Source organism: Phoxinus phoxinus, assembly GCF_949152265.1.
Source record: "Phoxinus phoxinus genome assembly, chromosome: 21".
Lineage (NCBI taxonomy): Eukaryota > Metazoa > Chordata > Actinopteri > Cypriniformes > Leuciscidae > Phoxinus > Phoxinus phoxinus.
The window spans coordinates 20,480,943-20,496,910 of NC_136896.1; the positions used below are offsets into that span (position 1 = coordinate 20,480,943).

At 39.0% G+C, this 15,968-nt stretch overlaps 2 protein-coding genes across 3 annotated transcripts in view; one reads left to right on the forward strand and one right to left on the reverse strand.

Annotated features, from left to right (window-relative positions):
• Nucleotides 1–15,968, forward strand: part of LOC306989040 (uncharacterized protein) — a gene marked incomplete at its 3' end in the record, with an annotated part of 978,518 nt that overhangs the window by 525,651 nt on the left and 436,899 nt on the right. The gene's annotated exons all lie outside the window — the stretch shown is intronic.
• Nucleotides 714–15,968, reverse strand: part of becn1 (beclin 1, autophagy related) — a 71,321-nt gene continuing 56,066 nt past the window's right edge. For both annotated transcript variants that reach the window (XM_079595535.1, XM_079595536.1), the window contains exons 11-12: nt 2,439–2,581; nt 714–2,077 (exon numbers count right to left, since the gene is read on the reverse strand). In XM_079595535.1, coding sequence (XP_079451661.1) covers nt 1,909–2,077; nt 2,439–2,581 — 312 coding nt within the window. In that variant the 3' untranslated portion in view covers nt 714–1,908. The remainder of the gene's footprint in view (nt 2,078–2,438; nt 2,582–15,968) is intronic.

Genomic DNA, 15,968 nt, shown 5'->3' on the forward strand with positions numbered 1-15,968 from the left:
CGAGTATTGAAAACGATCAGGATAGCGTATTTTAGCATCTAGTTAGCATAGCATTTATATAGTTATTTAGATTATTTCGTGTAGCCTAGCTAGTTATTTAGCATAGTTGTTAGTGTTGTTAGAAGCATAGTTAGTTAGTAGCATAGTATTGCATCAGTTAGGATAGTGTAGATTTTTAGCATTAGTTTATCTGTGTTTAGTACAGTGGTTAGGCTGGTATAGGTGTAGTGTTGCCGGTTGCAACAGCACTGCTGGACTGCATAACTTTCCACCTTGGCAATTAGCGCCAGTGTTTACATGCACTTGTGTGCCAAACGCTGCTCTTCCTGCATGGACTCCACAACCGCCGGCGCGTTTTGCTGGGTATTTTTTTTCACATAGCGGCAAAATATGCTTAACGTAGGTCAATAGTAATAATAATCCACTCAGATACTGGACCCATTCTCTCTTGCGCGGCTGCTTCGCTAGCATCGTCGGATGCCGATCGCGATGCGGGAGTTAATGCGATGCGACAACGCAGTTTGAGCTCGTGGCTCGAATTGATATGGTTTGATATGATTGATATGGAAGATAAAGTCTATCTTCTGGCATCAAAACCCCAATACGTTAAGAGGGATTTTTTTCACAAAGGCAGCGACAAAGCCATGACAGTATGGCAGTTGTTGTTCCGGATTTACCCTATAAGCGCCAATCCGAAAGCCAGAAACACGTGTATCAAAAAGGCCTTTTTTTATTGATAACATAATTTTGTGAGAAAATGTAATTGTAATTGCGCAAGTTTTGAGAAATTTTCAAATTTATGACAAATTTTTACATATGCAAGGAGAAATCAACTTCATGGTCCAGCCCCTAGACCTCTCGGCCGCATTACAGTTCTTCCTCACTTTGACAAATTATTTCAGATATTTCAAAGGGCCTTACAGCCAAAAACAGCAAAATAAACTTTCATCAAAGTGTAACATGGTTTTGACAAATGAGGGCCAGTGGGGTGGCCATGGCCCCCACTTGGAGGCACAACTGCTTGGGCAGTTTATAAGGAAGATGACTAAGCAAGTAGTTCTACACACAAGAGCATTTAAAAGGCCAAAAACTTGACAAATGTCTCGAAATAAAAAAAAATATCTTTGCAGTGTGGAAACTGAATTATAAGCAGAATAATTTATGCTGGATTATTGATTTATTGACACTTTGCGTCATGGCTGAAATACCACCTTAGGGTGTGCATTATTTTTCAATAATTCAATGTTCCTTTGAGCAATAATAGCTTCATCAGCCCATTCACAGATGCCCACAATGAAAAAAAGATAATTATCATTAAATTAAAAGTTTAAAAAAGTTAATTGTTATTTAAAAGTTACAATGGATATACCCATAAATACCATGAGTATTTCTAAATCTATACAGTAATTGTATATTTTCTTACCTTGGTATGATTACAAATACTATTTAGCTAGCTTGTGATGTTTCTCAAATGTAAGTTGCTTTGACAGGACCTGTTTCTGTATTTGAACTTAGTCCTATATAAACAAGATGTTAATTAACTTGAAACATATCTACTTGCATAGCTGAGTAAGAATAACCACATTTACCCACTAACTCCAATTATAGTTCCACACTGGACTCCTGGGGAGTTCCATACAAGAAAACATTCAGGTATAGACTAAAAATCATCCCTCCAACCCCTGCTCACCCCGAATACTCCTAGTGACGCTCATGAAATATACCACCAGTAACACAAATTCACATTACTGGTATTTTAATAGTTAATTACATTCCATTTTCTGTTTTCTAACAAAACGATTGTGTTTGAAGTTGAGTTCACTGAAAAAGGTAAATTCCCATCCTAGTACTGTGAAGATTTCATGTGGTTTCCTCTTGTCATGGATCAGGTAAGAGTCAAGATCAAATCTAGCGGTTGTAAAACTGCGAGGAGACCCAGGCCAGACCCCACTTCAGGTTAGTGAGCATGAACTTGAGGGCTTTGGTCCACTGTTCCTCGGAGTTAAACTGAGTCTTAATAGAGTACGAACCTCCACTGCCACCTGTGTCCTCAATCTTTCCTTTGTCCACATCCATTCTAAATACAGAAGACAATCAGAAAGTGGAAAATCATGCTCTTACATGATAGAGTTTTAAAGAGTTGCTAAGGTCATAGATATTGGTGCATAACACTGAACATCTCAAAATCACCAAATATTGGCAGATTTATTGGTCTTAGCAAAAAAAAAAAAAAAAAAAAATTCACCACTATCTATGACTAATTAATAGCCTGATAGAAGGTCATTTTGAGATTATCAATGTTCCCAACGACCATCCTCGCCTGGCTGATTAAAGTTAGCTTGCCCTTGTACTAGATACAATTATATCTTCCAACAGCCTGGTGATCTATAATAACAAATATTTTTATATATATAAATTTGTCTTCTGGACATTCTTACCTGTATGGCAGACAGAAGCCTGTGTCACCCTTCTCCACCTCCTCTTTAAACTGCTGGACACAGTCAAGGAAGGCCACCATTGCATGGTCAAATTTATTATCCCAGAAAAAGCGCAGACCACCTGAGCAATACAATGGCAACTCCTACAACAGGAAACAGAAGCAAAAAATATGCTGATGATGTGACTTGTACATTTCCTCAAAGTAATTTTTAAAGGACAGTGTCTTCCTGATAATTAAATCAATCCCACTAAGAAATGCAAATAACCTTTTCATGTACATTTGTTTTACTTAGGCTTGTTAGTTTTTACTTTCAAGAAATGTACAGTAGTTTTGGTAAATTGGTTGATGGTCTATGCTCACAGGAGATGAAGGCTCCAGTCTTATCACTATTCTAGAACAAAAACTTTTTTTTACAAAAAAAAAAAAAAGGCCCTCTATCTTCTTGGTGGCTGTATGTCGAGATGACCAGCTAAAATTACTCACTTTAGTAATGTGAAAAGCACCAATATTTTGGTATCAAGTTGATACTAAATATTAGGTTAAAAAGATATAACCATCCAAAAATCACATTTTTTTTTATATTTACAAAATACAATTAAGCTGAAAACATTGGAAATCTTTTCTTTGTACTTTTGTCAGGTAAATCAAATCGAAAGGGAATTAAATCAGTCCCAACTTTTCTTGATTTGGGGTTAAAATGTTCCCAGCATTACTCGTCGTAATTGCATTTTTACTAGTAAAAATACCAAATAAAACACTCTACAAATAGTAACCATTACAATTAGTAAGCACTCTAATTAAAATTTTACTAGTAAAAAAACACATTAAAGATACAAATGGAATAAATATATAATTATAATTGCAGAGATTTTTTATTGAATTAAGTACTTAATACGTATTATTTTGTTTAGCATTGCAAAGGTTTTATTTGCATTGTCAACTCAAAATAATGCTAAGATAAATTGGGCTAGAGGTTTGCGATATCTATTATAATATTATTGTCGTTTTAATGATATACGAACTGACGTTATCGAATACGTCTCTAACTGCAAGCAAAAACAAAAAAAAACACGACTTTAGAGCCAAAAAATCCAGAAAAAACACACTATATATAGGTTATAAATTGATTTGCATTTCAGTGAGTGAAATAAGTATTTGATCCCCAAGCAAAACATAATTTAGTACTTGGCCGAGAAACCCTTGTTGGCAAGCACAGAGGTAAGATTTCTTGTAGTTGGTCACCAGGTTCGACCACATCTCAAGAGGGATTTTGGTCCATTGCTCTTTACAGATCCTCTCAAAATCCTTAAGGTTTCTTGGCTGTCGCTTTACAACTAGAAGTTTCAGCTCCCTCCACAGTTTTCTATAGGATTATGGTCTGGAGACTGGCTAGGCCACTTCAAGACCTTAATGTGCTTCTTCTTGAGCCGCCACTTTGTTGTCTTGGTGGTATGTTTTGGGTCATTGTCAAGCTGGAAGACCCATCCACGACCGCATCTTCAGTGTTCTGGCTGAGGGAAGGAGTTTCTTGTCCAAGATTTTAGGGTACATGGCCCAGTCCATCAGCCCCTCAATACAGTGAATTCGTCCTGTACCCTTAGCAGTATAAACAGCCCCAGAGAATAATGTTTCCACCTCCGGCTTGACTGTAGGGATGGTGTTCTTGGGGTCATAGTCAGCATTTCTCTTCCTCCATACACGACGAGTTGAGTTGATGCCAAAAAGCTAAATTTTGGTCTCATCTGACCACAGCACTTTCTCCCAAGCCTTCTCGGAATCATACAGATGTTCATTGGTAAACTTCAGACTGGCCAGTACATGTGCCAATGTGTTACCAATGGTTTGCTTGGTGACTGTGGTATCAACTGCCTTGAGATAATTAACAAGCTTCTCCCATGTAATTCTGGGCTGATCCCTCACCTTTCTTATGATCAGGGGTGCACATAACTGGTACGCAGGTACGCATGTGCGACAAAAATCAGGAATGCGTAATGCCACTTGTGTTACTACGCGCCTTTGCGTACTTAAGGGGTAACTGTCGCCAAAATGCAACATAGGCAGTGTTAATTTAATTTTTTCACGTTTTAAATGACGACCACGTCAACGAATAAAAACTAGACGGAAATTAGGGAGGGACGATTGGGGAAGAGATCCAGTCAGAACTGATTTGCGTTTGTGGTAGATGCGCACATTTGAATTGTAACGTGCTGATCTACCCGGCGCACACGAGTTGGCATGCGCTTGATGCATGTCTCAAATCGTTAAAAAACGCCTGGGATAAAGAGAAGAGCAGACATGGATAGATCTGAATAAGAGAGACGACGCGAAAGAGAGCTTTATTCGGTATGCTTTTCTTTGCGAACACACACACACACACGCGCGCGACCCGAAGCGTGCAGTCCTGCACATAGACAGCGCGCTGCGGGCAAGGACTGAATTGAGCTCTCTTTCGCATCTGAATGGACAAATACACACAACATTATGTCTAAATGTCAGTTTTGGAGAGCATTCACGTAAACACAGTCGGTTATGTCTTTACAGAACGTACAATTATCAGTGCAATTGGATCTGCATTCTGCACACTCGGTCTTAAAGTGACAGTGCGTAATAAACCTAATGCCTTCTGTACACTTAATATTGATCAAATAACAAAATAAAAAGAGAAAATTCACTGCTGTTTAATATCTTTAATAAGGATTAATTAGATTTAATTTATACAAATAAATATATCTGAACAATCAAATAATACTTTAAATAAATCTTTTCCAAAGGTGTTTTCTATCATTTTAGGTCGTTTTTTTTTTCACGCTGATGTAAATTTAAGTGTTAGTTTTTTTAATTAGTTTGGTTTTAGTTAGTTATTTTATGCTATAAAAACGGGAATGTGACGTCATGATTGACAGCTGTGGCCACGCTATATTATGGGGCGAGTACCAAACACCATCTCCTGGTACTCACCTGAGTAACTCACTGAAAAAGTTATGTGCACCCCTGCTTATGATCATCCTTACCGACCGAGACTGAGGGCGATTGAAGGTTATTTTGTATTTCCGAATAATGGCACCAACAGTTGTCTCCTCCTCACCATGCTTATGCTGATGGTCTTGTAGCCCATTCCAGCCTTGTGCAGGTCTACAATCTTGTCCCTGATGTCCTTTGACAGCTCTATGGTCTTGCCCATGGTGGTGGAAAGGTTGGAATGGAAGATACAGATTTTGTGGGCAGATGTCTTAATACACATAAGCTGACATTAGGAGTACTTAAAGTGACAGGACTAATCTGTGTTTCACATGGGCACATAACAAATCTGTGGGAGGCTGGTTGGTAGGGGATCAAATACTTACTCCATCAAATGCTAATCAATATATAGCCTTTATATAAAGGTTACATCTGTACGCCTCAGTGTTGTTTTTGGCAGCCCTTTTAGTTTTAGTCTTAGTCTTTTTGACGAAAATGCTTTTTAGTTTTAGTCACATTTTAGTCACTTATAAACTTGATAGTTTTAGTCAAGTTTTAGTCGACGAAAACGCAAAAAGGTTTTAGTCAAGTTTTAGTCGACGAAAACACAAAAAGGTTTTAGTCAATTTTAGTTAAAAAAAAAACGAAAGAAAAAAGTAGTCTTTAATAAATTAATTTAGGTTAAAAAGTATTGGAAATGGGCTTAGGTTTGACAGGTTGCAGAAAGTGTTGCAATTCATAAAACAGCAGTTAACCTTAAAACCTTTGCATAATAAACTAGACTTTCTGAATAATTCGATTGGTTGGGTCCTTACATGCGCTTCGTGAGGCACACACGCACACTAGCACACACACGCAAGGTCTCTCGCTCGCTCCCTTTCTCTGCTGTGCGCGCGCTACACATGCGCGCTCTTGCTCGCTCTATATAGATTGCGAGAGATTCAGATTTGCGGGCAATTCTGAAATTATCGTACATTATGGGATTTTTTTCATTATTGATCGTACATCGCACAACAACGATTAGAATGCGGCATTGCTGATACTTTTTTTTAGCTCAAAACAGACCGATTTCACGCAAAATAGGCAGAAATGACATGCATTGTGAACGTCAGACATATAATAATTTTCGTTCCATCTCGTCTCGTCAACGAAAACGTCTCGTCATGTTTTAGTCACCTTAGAGTCATTTTTAGCTAGTCATCGTAACGTTATCGTCATAAAAAAAAGGTGCGTCAACGAAATAATTGCGTTATCGTCATCGTTGACGAAAACAACATTGGTACGCCTTTACCCCGGGAGTTCTGGAGAGTGTTTGCCGGGACCAAGTTCGCCTACTGTTAATAGCCCCACGGCAGCCGGGCCGAGTATGGTTCAGACTTAGTGTCTCTCCTCGACGGGCCTGGGCAAGGGGCTCGATTGTTCATCCCCGTCCAGAACTGTGGAGACTTTGGGCTTGGCCTCTGAGGGGGCCCAGCTCATAGGTACTGGTCTCTCAAACGAGGTTGTTGAGACCATTTTACATTACAGAGCTCCCTCCACGAGGAAACTGTGGAGGGACTTTTCTCACTTCTTGGTGTAGTGATCCTCGGCTGGACCCAGTTAACTGCCCAGTTGGTGCTGGAGTTCCTTCAAGAGAGGTTCACTGCAAGTCTATCCCAGTCCAATTTAACCTTCAGGGGTTGGCGGTCACGCTGGCGTGACCAGCTCGCTTTTTTTCTTATCAGTGCAAAAGCGACTCAAAATACTGTTGATTTTGATCTTACATATAAGTGTTATACATCATTCAAAACTGTTAAATGTCCTTTTATTTGTGTACACTCACAATAAAAATAAAATGTTTTTTTTTTCATAAAATAAAGAAAATTAACATGATGCGCGTTCTGCCGTCTCTCTCAATGTGAAGTTCATTCTTAAACGTGACAGAAAATGACCTGTGTAACTCAGCGAATGTTTGTCTCACAGACGTATTTCTTTACAAAGCTTGGAGTCTCTATTTTTAAATGACGTAAATTATATCAAAAACAAATATTCTTTGTTTAAGTAATCCGTATGAAAGCAACAACATGCACAGTGTCCTCATTAACTCTAATGTGACAACACGCGCAAGAGCGATTGACATGCTAATAGTCCACGTGAAGGAACACAAAGCTGTAAACGCCCATCACCTCAAAAACAAAGAATCAGAGACTCGAGTAACGTACTACTCTTCTTTTCATCGAGTTTGGAAGACTGTGTTTGTGCTGTGCTGTTTACCTTGGATTTACCTCAGAAGAATTAGAAGAACGCGATTTGAAGATTTTTAACCCTCTGGGGTTCGCAAACGCGCGGGCGCAGCATTACAAGGCACTGTCTTACAAATTTTAAATCAATATATTGTCTTATCTGAATGAGTATTCAGGGTAATTTTCACATAGTTTTGGAGCAAATATTCTAGGCTACGTGATACAATTTTCAAAAGTCTTGTGAAGAAATAATCAGTTTGGGTTTCATGATCTTATTTCAGTGACTTTTTTTTTGGTCATTTTCACAAACCACGCATAAATGTTATTATCGCAAAACTAATTTTTTTATATACATGCTGCTGACATATTATTGTAGCAGAGTTTGTGCTGAATACAGTGTAATAAGACTTTAGCCATGAAAATGTCACAAGTATTACATTATATACAAAAATTCTTCCTCTCCTATAGCAATGAATGAATCAAATTTTCCCTCAGGGAGACTACAATGCACTTCCTGATGCGATACTGTATTAGACGGTTGCATAGTTATAATAATTTAGTCCCTGAGAAGCGCCGCGTCTTTGACAACTCGAGGTATCGCACACACGGGACGAGAAGCGCCGCGTCGCGTCTATGACAACTCGAGGTATCACACACCAGACATGCACTTTCTCAGTTTATGGCCAGCAATATTATGTTAAAGGACATTATGGAATTAAGATCATGTCTATGTTATGAGGCTACTCTACAATTAAATACATTGCTTAGTCTGCAGTCTGAAGCCTCAGAGAGCGTCCGTTAACTGAATGTATCCTGAAAATCCGATAACATCAGCAATTTTCATTCAACCAGCTGATTTCTGTAAATGAATGTAAAACATGTATATTGCAGCACAGTGTGAAGTCATAACGACGATTTGAGACAAATAAATGTATATAAAATTTATTATTTAATTTTTTGATATATATATAAAACCATGTAAATGGCGCTCTGTGGCGCGGCAGGATTCATTTTGAACAAGGTCCTGAGCCGTTGCTGGGCGCCGCGGACAGACGCAGAATGGCGCCGCTGCTGTGTGTGTGTGTGTGTGTAGACTCAGAGAATAAAGTGTTAGAATTTTAAAGACGTGGCTCTGGGCGACACATAGATTTATCTGTTAAACTGTGTTGTGGCAAAACAATATTTAACAAACTCAGCATTCCCAGGCAAAAGAGACGTCAAGATCCAAATTGTATTTAAAAGAAAATATACATTTATTCTTGCAAGAATAGTTCCCAGTCTAGCCACACAGGCCAGCTGCAGGCCGGGGTGAAAAACCCCAGCCTTCACAGACAGTTTGCAGGCAGAGTGAGACCTTTATAGTCTTTATAATGTTCTCATCAAAGCATTCTTTAAACACCCACCCCAGAGGGCAGGAACAAAGGAACCCCCATGGTCGCCTTACCCCTCCCTAGCCTGGGGTCTTCTCAGTGTCACACCCACACAGCTGTATCAACGTTACAACATAAAGCTCAAAATACAGAACATATGGCATTCATATATTATCATTGAGAAAACACAGAAGCAAAAGAAAAGATTAAAATTGCTACTACAACTGTTTGTTTGTTTTGTTGTGAACTTGAATGTCATCTTCTGTGAAGAAGACTGCAGTTACAAAAGAGAAACTAGATCGCAGGTTATTTTGCTTAAGTTTCTTTTTTTTTTTTAATTATCTTTTTATTTAGAAAGGCAAAATCCCATCACATACATTAATTACAACCTTAGTCGTTCAAGTACATTGGTTAAGATGAAGCCAGGAAGTTTTGCCCCTCTGAATTTTCCTTTTACGGACCACTACTTATTTCAGTTAGGAACAATAACAAAGCAGAACGGAACCGGGATCCGCACCACCTCTGGTTATTAAAACATCACTTAAATAGAGGGCAGGTCTACACAAAGCACAAGTACAGTCAAATGAAATCAGATCTGATTGGTTTTACATACTCAGTCCATTTGGTCCAAATCTTGTAAAATTTTTCTTTTTCAATTTTGAGGGAAAAGGATATCTTTTCCATAACATAAATCTCATAGACAATTTCAATCCATTCATCAATGGTGGGTGGATCTGCTTTTAACCACTTCCTCGTAACAGATTTCTTACTGGCTGCCAATAATATCAGCAGCAACTTTTTATCATTGATATTCCATGTTTCGAACCCTAGATTGCCCAAATACACAGTTTCACAGTTGAATGGAATGTTTACATTAAATACATTGTTTATATGTTTGTGGATCTCTACCCAGTAAGGTCTAATTGTCTGGCAATTCCAAAAAATATGGAAGTGGTTGGCTCCATTAGATCCGCAAAGTCTCCAACAGGCATCCCCGTTACCCTGGTATCTTTTCTGATTGGGTGTGATAAAGAATCTTGCAATGTTTTTCCAGCAGAACTCCCGCCATGTGTTTGACCCGGTTGATAACCATTGTAGTTGGCAAATTTTCCCCCAGCTCTCCTGTGTGATTGTCACTTTCATTTCCCTTTCCCATTTCTTCCTTATGTATTCTGTGCTCTCTTGTTTAGATAGTTGTATGGTATTGTATAAATTGGAGATAATTTTGTTGCTTGGTCTGGGTTTAATTAATGATAGAAATACTTTCAGGAACCCTGACTCATCTATTCCTAACACCCCTTTAAGATTTTTATTAAAATGATGTCTCACTTGCAGGTACCTAAAAAAATCATCTTTTCCCAATCCATAATCTTTCTGTAGGGTTTCAAAACTCTGGAATTTCCCTTTGTGAATAAATGAATGATAAGTGGTTAAACCTTTTGAGATCCATATCTTAAATCTGCCATCGATCTTGTTTGGTGCAAAATCTGAATCATAGGCACACCATCTCATCATTTTAGATGCTTCTCCCAATCTGCAAGTTTTGACTATTGTCTGCCAGGATTTCAGAGAGCTGCTTGTTATAGAATCGTCCGGGATTTCCTGGTCTTCTAGTAATTTGTTATCACTTAGTAGGGCTGTCATTGGGATTCTGTTTAACATCATATTTTCTATTTCTTTCCATGTCGCAGTGTATGTTGGCGAACACAGACAGACTAAAGGTCTCAATTGGGCTGCATGGTAGTAATCTTGTAGGCAAGGAAGGCCCATTCCACCCTTCTCTTTTCTTAATTGCAGTGTCTTAAATTTAATTCTGGCCTTTTTCCCTGGCCACAAATACCTTGCTATCAATCTGTCCCATTCTAAGAATTGCTTAGGTGGTATTTTGACTGGCAGACACTGGAAAAGGTATAGTAACCGTGGAAGAATATTCATCCTGATTGAATCTATCCTAGAGCTTAAACTTAAAAAGGGAATAACATTCCATCTATGTATATCAGATTTTATCTTTGAATTTAACGGGCCATAATTGATGTCGTACAATCTTGTGAAGTCCCTAGGTAATAAAACACCCAGATATTTAATGGATTCAGCATCCCATTTCCAATTGTACATGGCCTTAATTGAGGATGGTGGGTCATAGTTAAATTTTAATATTTGAGTTTTGTTTATATTAATTTTGTAACCCGAAATGGAACCAAATTCCTCTAGTAATTTCATCAATTTTGGGAGTGTCTGAGTAGGTTGTGTTATATTTATCAATAAATCATCAGCAAATAGGGCCAGTTTTTGTTCCCCAGGTTCCATTATTACCCCCTTTATATCTGACCTCTGCCTAATCAGTTGACTCATGGGTTCTATAAACAAGGCAAAGAGGAGCGGCGACGCACAACACCCTTGTCTCGTTCCTCTTTCCAGAACGAATGAACTTGTTAGATCTCCATTAATTTTGATTCTAGCCGTTGGTTTGTTGTATAGAGCTGCAATTGTGTCAATAATAATCGTATGGAAACCAAATTTTGAAAGTACTTTATATAAAAATGACCACCTCACTGAGTCAAATGCTTTCTCTGCATCCAAACTCAATATCAGTGTCTCCAGTTTTTGTTGTGTGATTTGTCCATAACGTGCAGTGTTTTCCTGATGTTATCTTGGGTCTGTCTTTGTCTGACAAAGCCAGTTTGGTCCTTGTGTATTAATATTGGTAATATCGGTTCTATTCTTTTAGATAATATGGAAGTGAATAGTTTATAGTCATTATTTAAAAGACTTATAGGACGATAATTCCCACAATCCAACTGGTCTTTCCCCTCTTTAGGTATGACCGAGATCATTGCCTCCCTCCATGAGGGGGGGATATTTTTGTTTTCTAAAACCCAATTAAACGTTTTTAATAATGTTGGAATTAATTGATCTTGCATTGTTTTGTACCATTCTGTGGAAAAACCATCAGTCCCAGGAGACTTCCCCCCTTTCATTCTCCTGATTGCTGATTGAATTTCTTCTTTTGTTATTTTAGATATTAATTTTTCATTTTGTTCCTCAGTGATCTGTGGGAGATTAATTTGGGCCAGAAAGGCATCGATCTGATTGTCGTTGCTTATCTGTGGTTGGGAATATAATGTTTTATAGTATTTTAGGAAGCATTTCTGGATTTTTTCCAGACTAGTTTCTATTTCATTTGTTGCGGAGTTTCTTATTTTGTGTATAGTTCTATCCGCTTGTTGTTTTCTTAACCTATACGATAAAAGTTTCAGTGATTTCCCACCTACCTCATAGTATTGTTGCTTTGTGAAGAGGAGTTTTTTTTGAATTTCCTGAGTATTTATTTCATCTATTTCTTTTTTTAGTTTTTTAATCTTATGTTTGTTCTCCTCTTTGAGAGACTTTGCGTGTTCTTTCTGTAGTCTCTGCAAATCTTCCTCCAATTTTTTTAGTTTTATTCCCTTGATTTTTTTCTCATATGAGGATATGGCTATTATTTTGCCCCTAATCACCGCTTTTAATGCATCCCAGAGAAAAGGTGGGGTCACTTCTTCGTTATCATTAATATCCAAGTAAAACTGAATTTCTTTTTTCAATTTATCTTTAATAACTGGGTTATTCAGAATGTTTGAGTTTAGTCTCCAGAGAGTGTTTTTTTTCTTATTATTCAGCTGGACTGACATATAAATGGGACCATGGTCTGAAATAGTGTTAGCTTTTATTTAACAATTGTCCACCTTACAAAGATCCCCTTTAAGCATAAAAAAGTAATCTATGTGCGAGTAGACATTGTGAGCGTGCGAGTAATGCGAATAGTCTCGGCTCGTCGGATTCATCTCTCTCCACACGTCTACAATCCCCACATCACGCATCCAAGTATTTAGTCTTCTGCTAATGTTTTTGGCGCCCGATTTCCCGTTTGATGAGTCAATTTTCGGATTTAATCGGATATTAAAATCTCCGCCACATATTAAAATCCCTTGACTTTTTGTTGTCATTAGATCAACTATATGTTTATAAAAGGACCAGTCACTGCCCGGAGGAACATACACGTTAAGGAGACTCATCACAATTCCTTCTATTTTGCCCGTAACCATAACAAATCTGCCTTCGTTATCCTTATGTTCTGATATGTGTTCGTAATTTACAGCCCCGGATATCAGAGTCGCCACTCCTCTCCTCCTTCCCGATCCATGGGAAGAAAAGTAAACATGTTTAAATCCTGATTTATTCAATTTGGCATGTTCAGTGTCATTAAGGTGTGTCTCCTGCAAGAAAGCTACCTGAATTCTATCTTTCTTTATTTTTGATAAGATTTTCCCCCTCTTAACTGGATTGAGTACCCCATTAATATTAAATGATGCTATCTTTAACGACCTGTTTTGCATCTATGTGATTCCCCCCTTCATCTCGCTCAGAAACCTAGTGCGCTTCCCCTTCCCTGCAAGAACCGGCAGGGAATGAACGACGAACATATTAACGAACATAAAAACCAAACACATTTTGTCCGTGTGACTCCCTATGTAGGGGTCTATTAACCTGACCCTGTTGAGCCTAGCTTAACCTGTTAGCTGCTAATGTTGCTGCACCCCGTACTTCCTGTCTTCCTTCCTGTCTTCAGACGATTTTTAGTGCTCTAAGTCAGCGGTCCCCAACCTTTTTTGCGCCACGGACCGGTTTGATATCAGACAATTTTTTCACGGACCGGCCTTTAAGGTGTGGTGGATAAATACAACAACATAAAATGATATGATCGGCATAAAAACTGGGGTATTATTTAAATATAATAATAAACGTGAATCCAATGTGTTGATACTCGCAATTTTATTAGCAGCGTCTTTGTAACATCGCGCCAACAACATAACATGAATAACATCCTCTCTGCCCAGAAGGTGGGTCTTTTGTGGTTGGGAAGTAGCGCTCAAACTCTTTTGAAAGCGAAGACAGGTGATCGTGCACCAGCTGGGAGAATAAAGGCTCGGGCTCAGTCTCTTTTAAAATCCCCGCCAATGTTGGAAACATGTCAAATATACCTCGGTTCACGCGCCGTCCCCACAAATCCAGTTTGGCTTTAAATGCAGCTACTTTATCTGCCAACTTGAAGACTGTTGTCATTTTCCCCTGAAGTGACAGATTGAGTTCATTGAGCAGGTTGAATATGTCGCACAAATAAGCGAGTTTTACGACCCATTCCTCGTCACTGAAATGTGCTGCCAGCAGTGACTTTTTTTCTGAGAGAAATCTCTGCAGCGGCTCTCGTAATTCAAACACTCTGGCCAGCGATCTCCCTCGGGATAACCATCTTATTTCTGTGTATAAGAGAAGGCGCCTGTGCTCCGCGTCCATCTCCTCACAAAGCTGCTCGAACAGACGCGAGTTAAGGGCGTGTGCTTTGATGTGGTTAATAACTTTAACAACATCATTCAATACACTGTTAAGTTCCGGTGGCATTTTTCGGCTAGCCAGCATTTCTCTGTGAATGACACAATGTGTAGACTCACATTCAGGTGCAACCTCTTTAATCCGAGCAGTTAAACCAGACAGCCGTCCAGTCATGGCAGCAGCTCCGTCTGTGCATATGCCAACACAAAAGGACCATTTCAGTTTTCCTGATATATAGTCATCCAGCGACTTGAATAGTTCTGCGGCTGTGGTTTTGGTTGGCAACGATAGTGCACATAACATATCCTCATGCACATCCTCCTGATAAAGATATCGCACATAAACAAGTAGTATTGCCTTGTTTTCAATATCTGTAGACTCGTCAACCTGGAGTGCGTACCACGGTGATGTATTTATCCTCTCCAACAACTGTGTTTCAATGTCCTCTGCTATTTCGTCAATGCGCCGAGTGACGGTGCTAGCCGAAAGAGGCACCTGTGCTATCTTTTTAACCGCAGCGTCTCCTAGAAGTTCACGGCAAATGTCTTTTGTGGCGGGAAGGATCAATTCTTCACCAATAGTGAATGGTTTCTTAGCCTTAGCAATACGGTGAGCCACCAAGTATGATGCTCTCAGTGCACTCGCATTTATTGATGTGGTGGCCCTCAGCAATTGCTTCTGGCCTTCTTGTTCTTGCTTTTTTCTTTCAAAATACTCAAAAGGCTTGTCTTTTAATGCGGGGTGCTTGGTCTCCAAGTGGCGAAGCAGTTTTGAAGGCTTCATTGCCTCATTAGAGAGCTGGTTGCCACATATTATGCAGAGCGGGCTTGGTGCGTGTGAATCACCTGTTGCGATAAATCCATATTTCAAGTAGGACTCCTGGTATTGTCTGTTAAATGCAGCTTTCTTTTTCTTGGAAGTCGTAGGCTCCTCTTCTGTCTCCTCACTGGGCCGTTTCCCCTTCGCAAAGAAACTTTCCAGCGACGTTTGTTTTTTACTCATTTTGCTAGCTTGTGGGTTTATTTTTTAGCGGTAACGTATCACGTGACCGAGACAAGCGTTGCTATGCGCCAAGAGAGATTCATAGACGGATGTAACGGAGAGATTTTATAATTTTAAAATGTATTATTTTTCTAAATAAAACATCGTTCAGACTCAGATAATAAATAAAATAAATAGCCTAAATGTTTTTTTTTTTTTTTTTTGGGGGGGGGGGGGAAATAATGCAAGTTATTTATTCTTTTTGTGCGGCCCGGTACCAAATGACCCACGGACCGGTACCGGTCCGCGGCCCGGGGGTTGGGGACCGTTGCTCTAAGTGGTGTTATGGCTCTTGCCCCCTTGTCTGTGTTTTTATGAAATTATTTCTTTGTCTTGTATTGGGGTATTTCTCTGGTTCAACCGGGAGCTCTCTCTCTATGTGACCATCTTAACGATGTTCCGACCGGAAGTCTTGCTTAAGTTTCTAATTGACTGAAGATATAAGTTATTGTTACATTATGTTCTTAACCCTTTGGGGACCAAAAACGCGTTTGCCTCGGTTTTTTTCACATAGCAGCAAAATTGACTTAAAATACTCCCGTCATTTTTTGTCATACAGGCTTAAGAAAT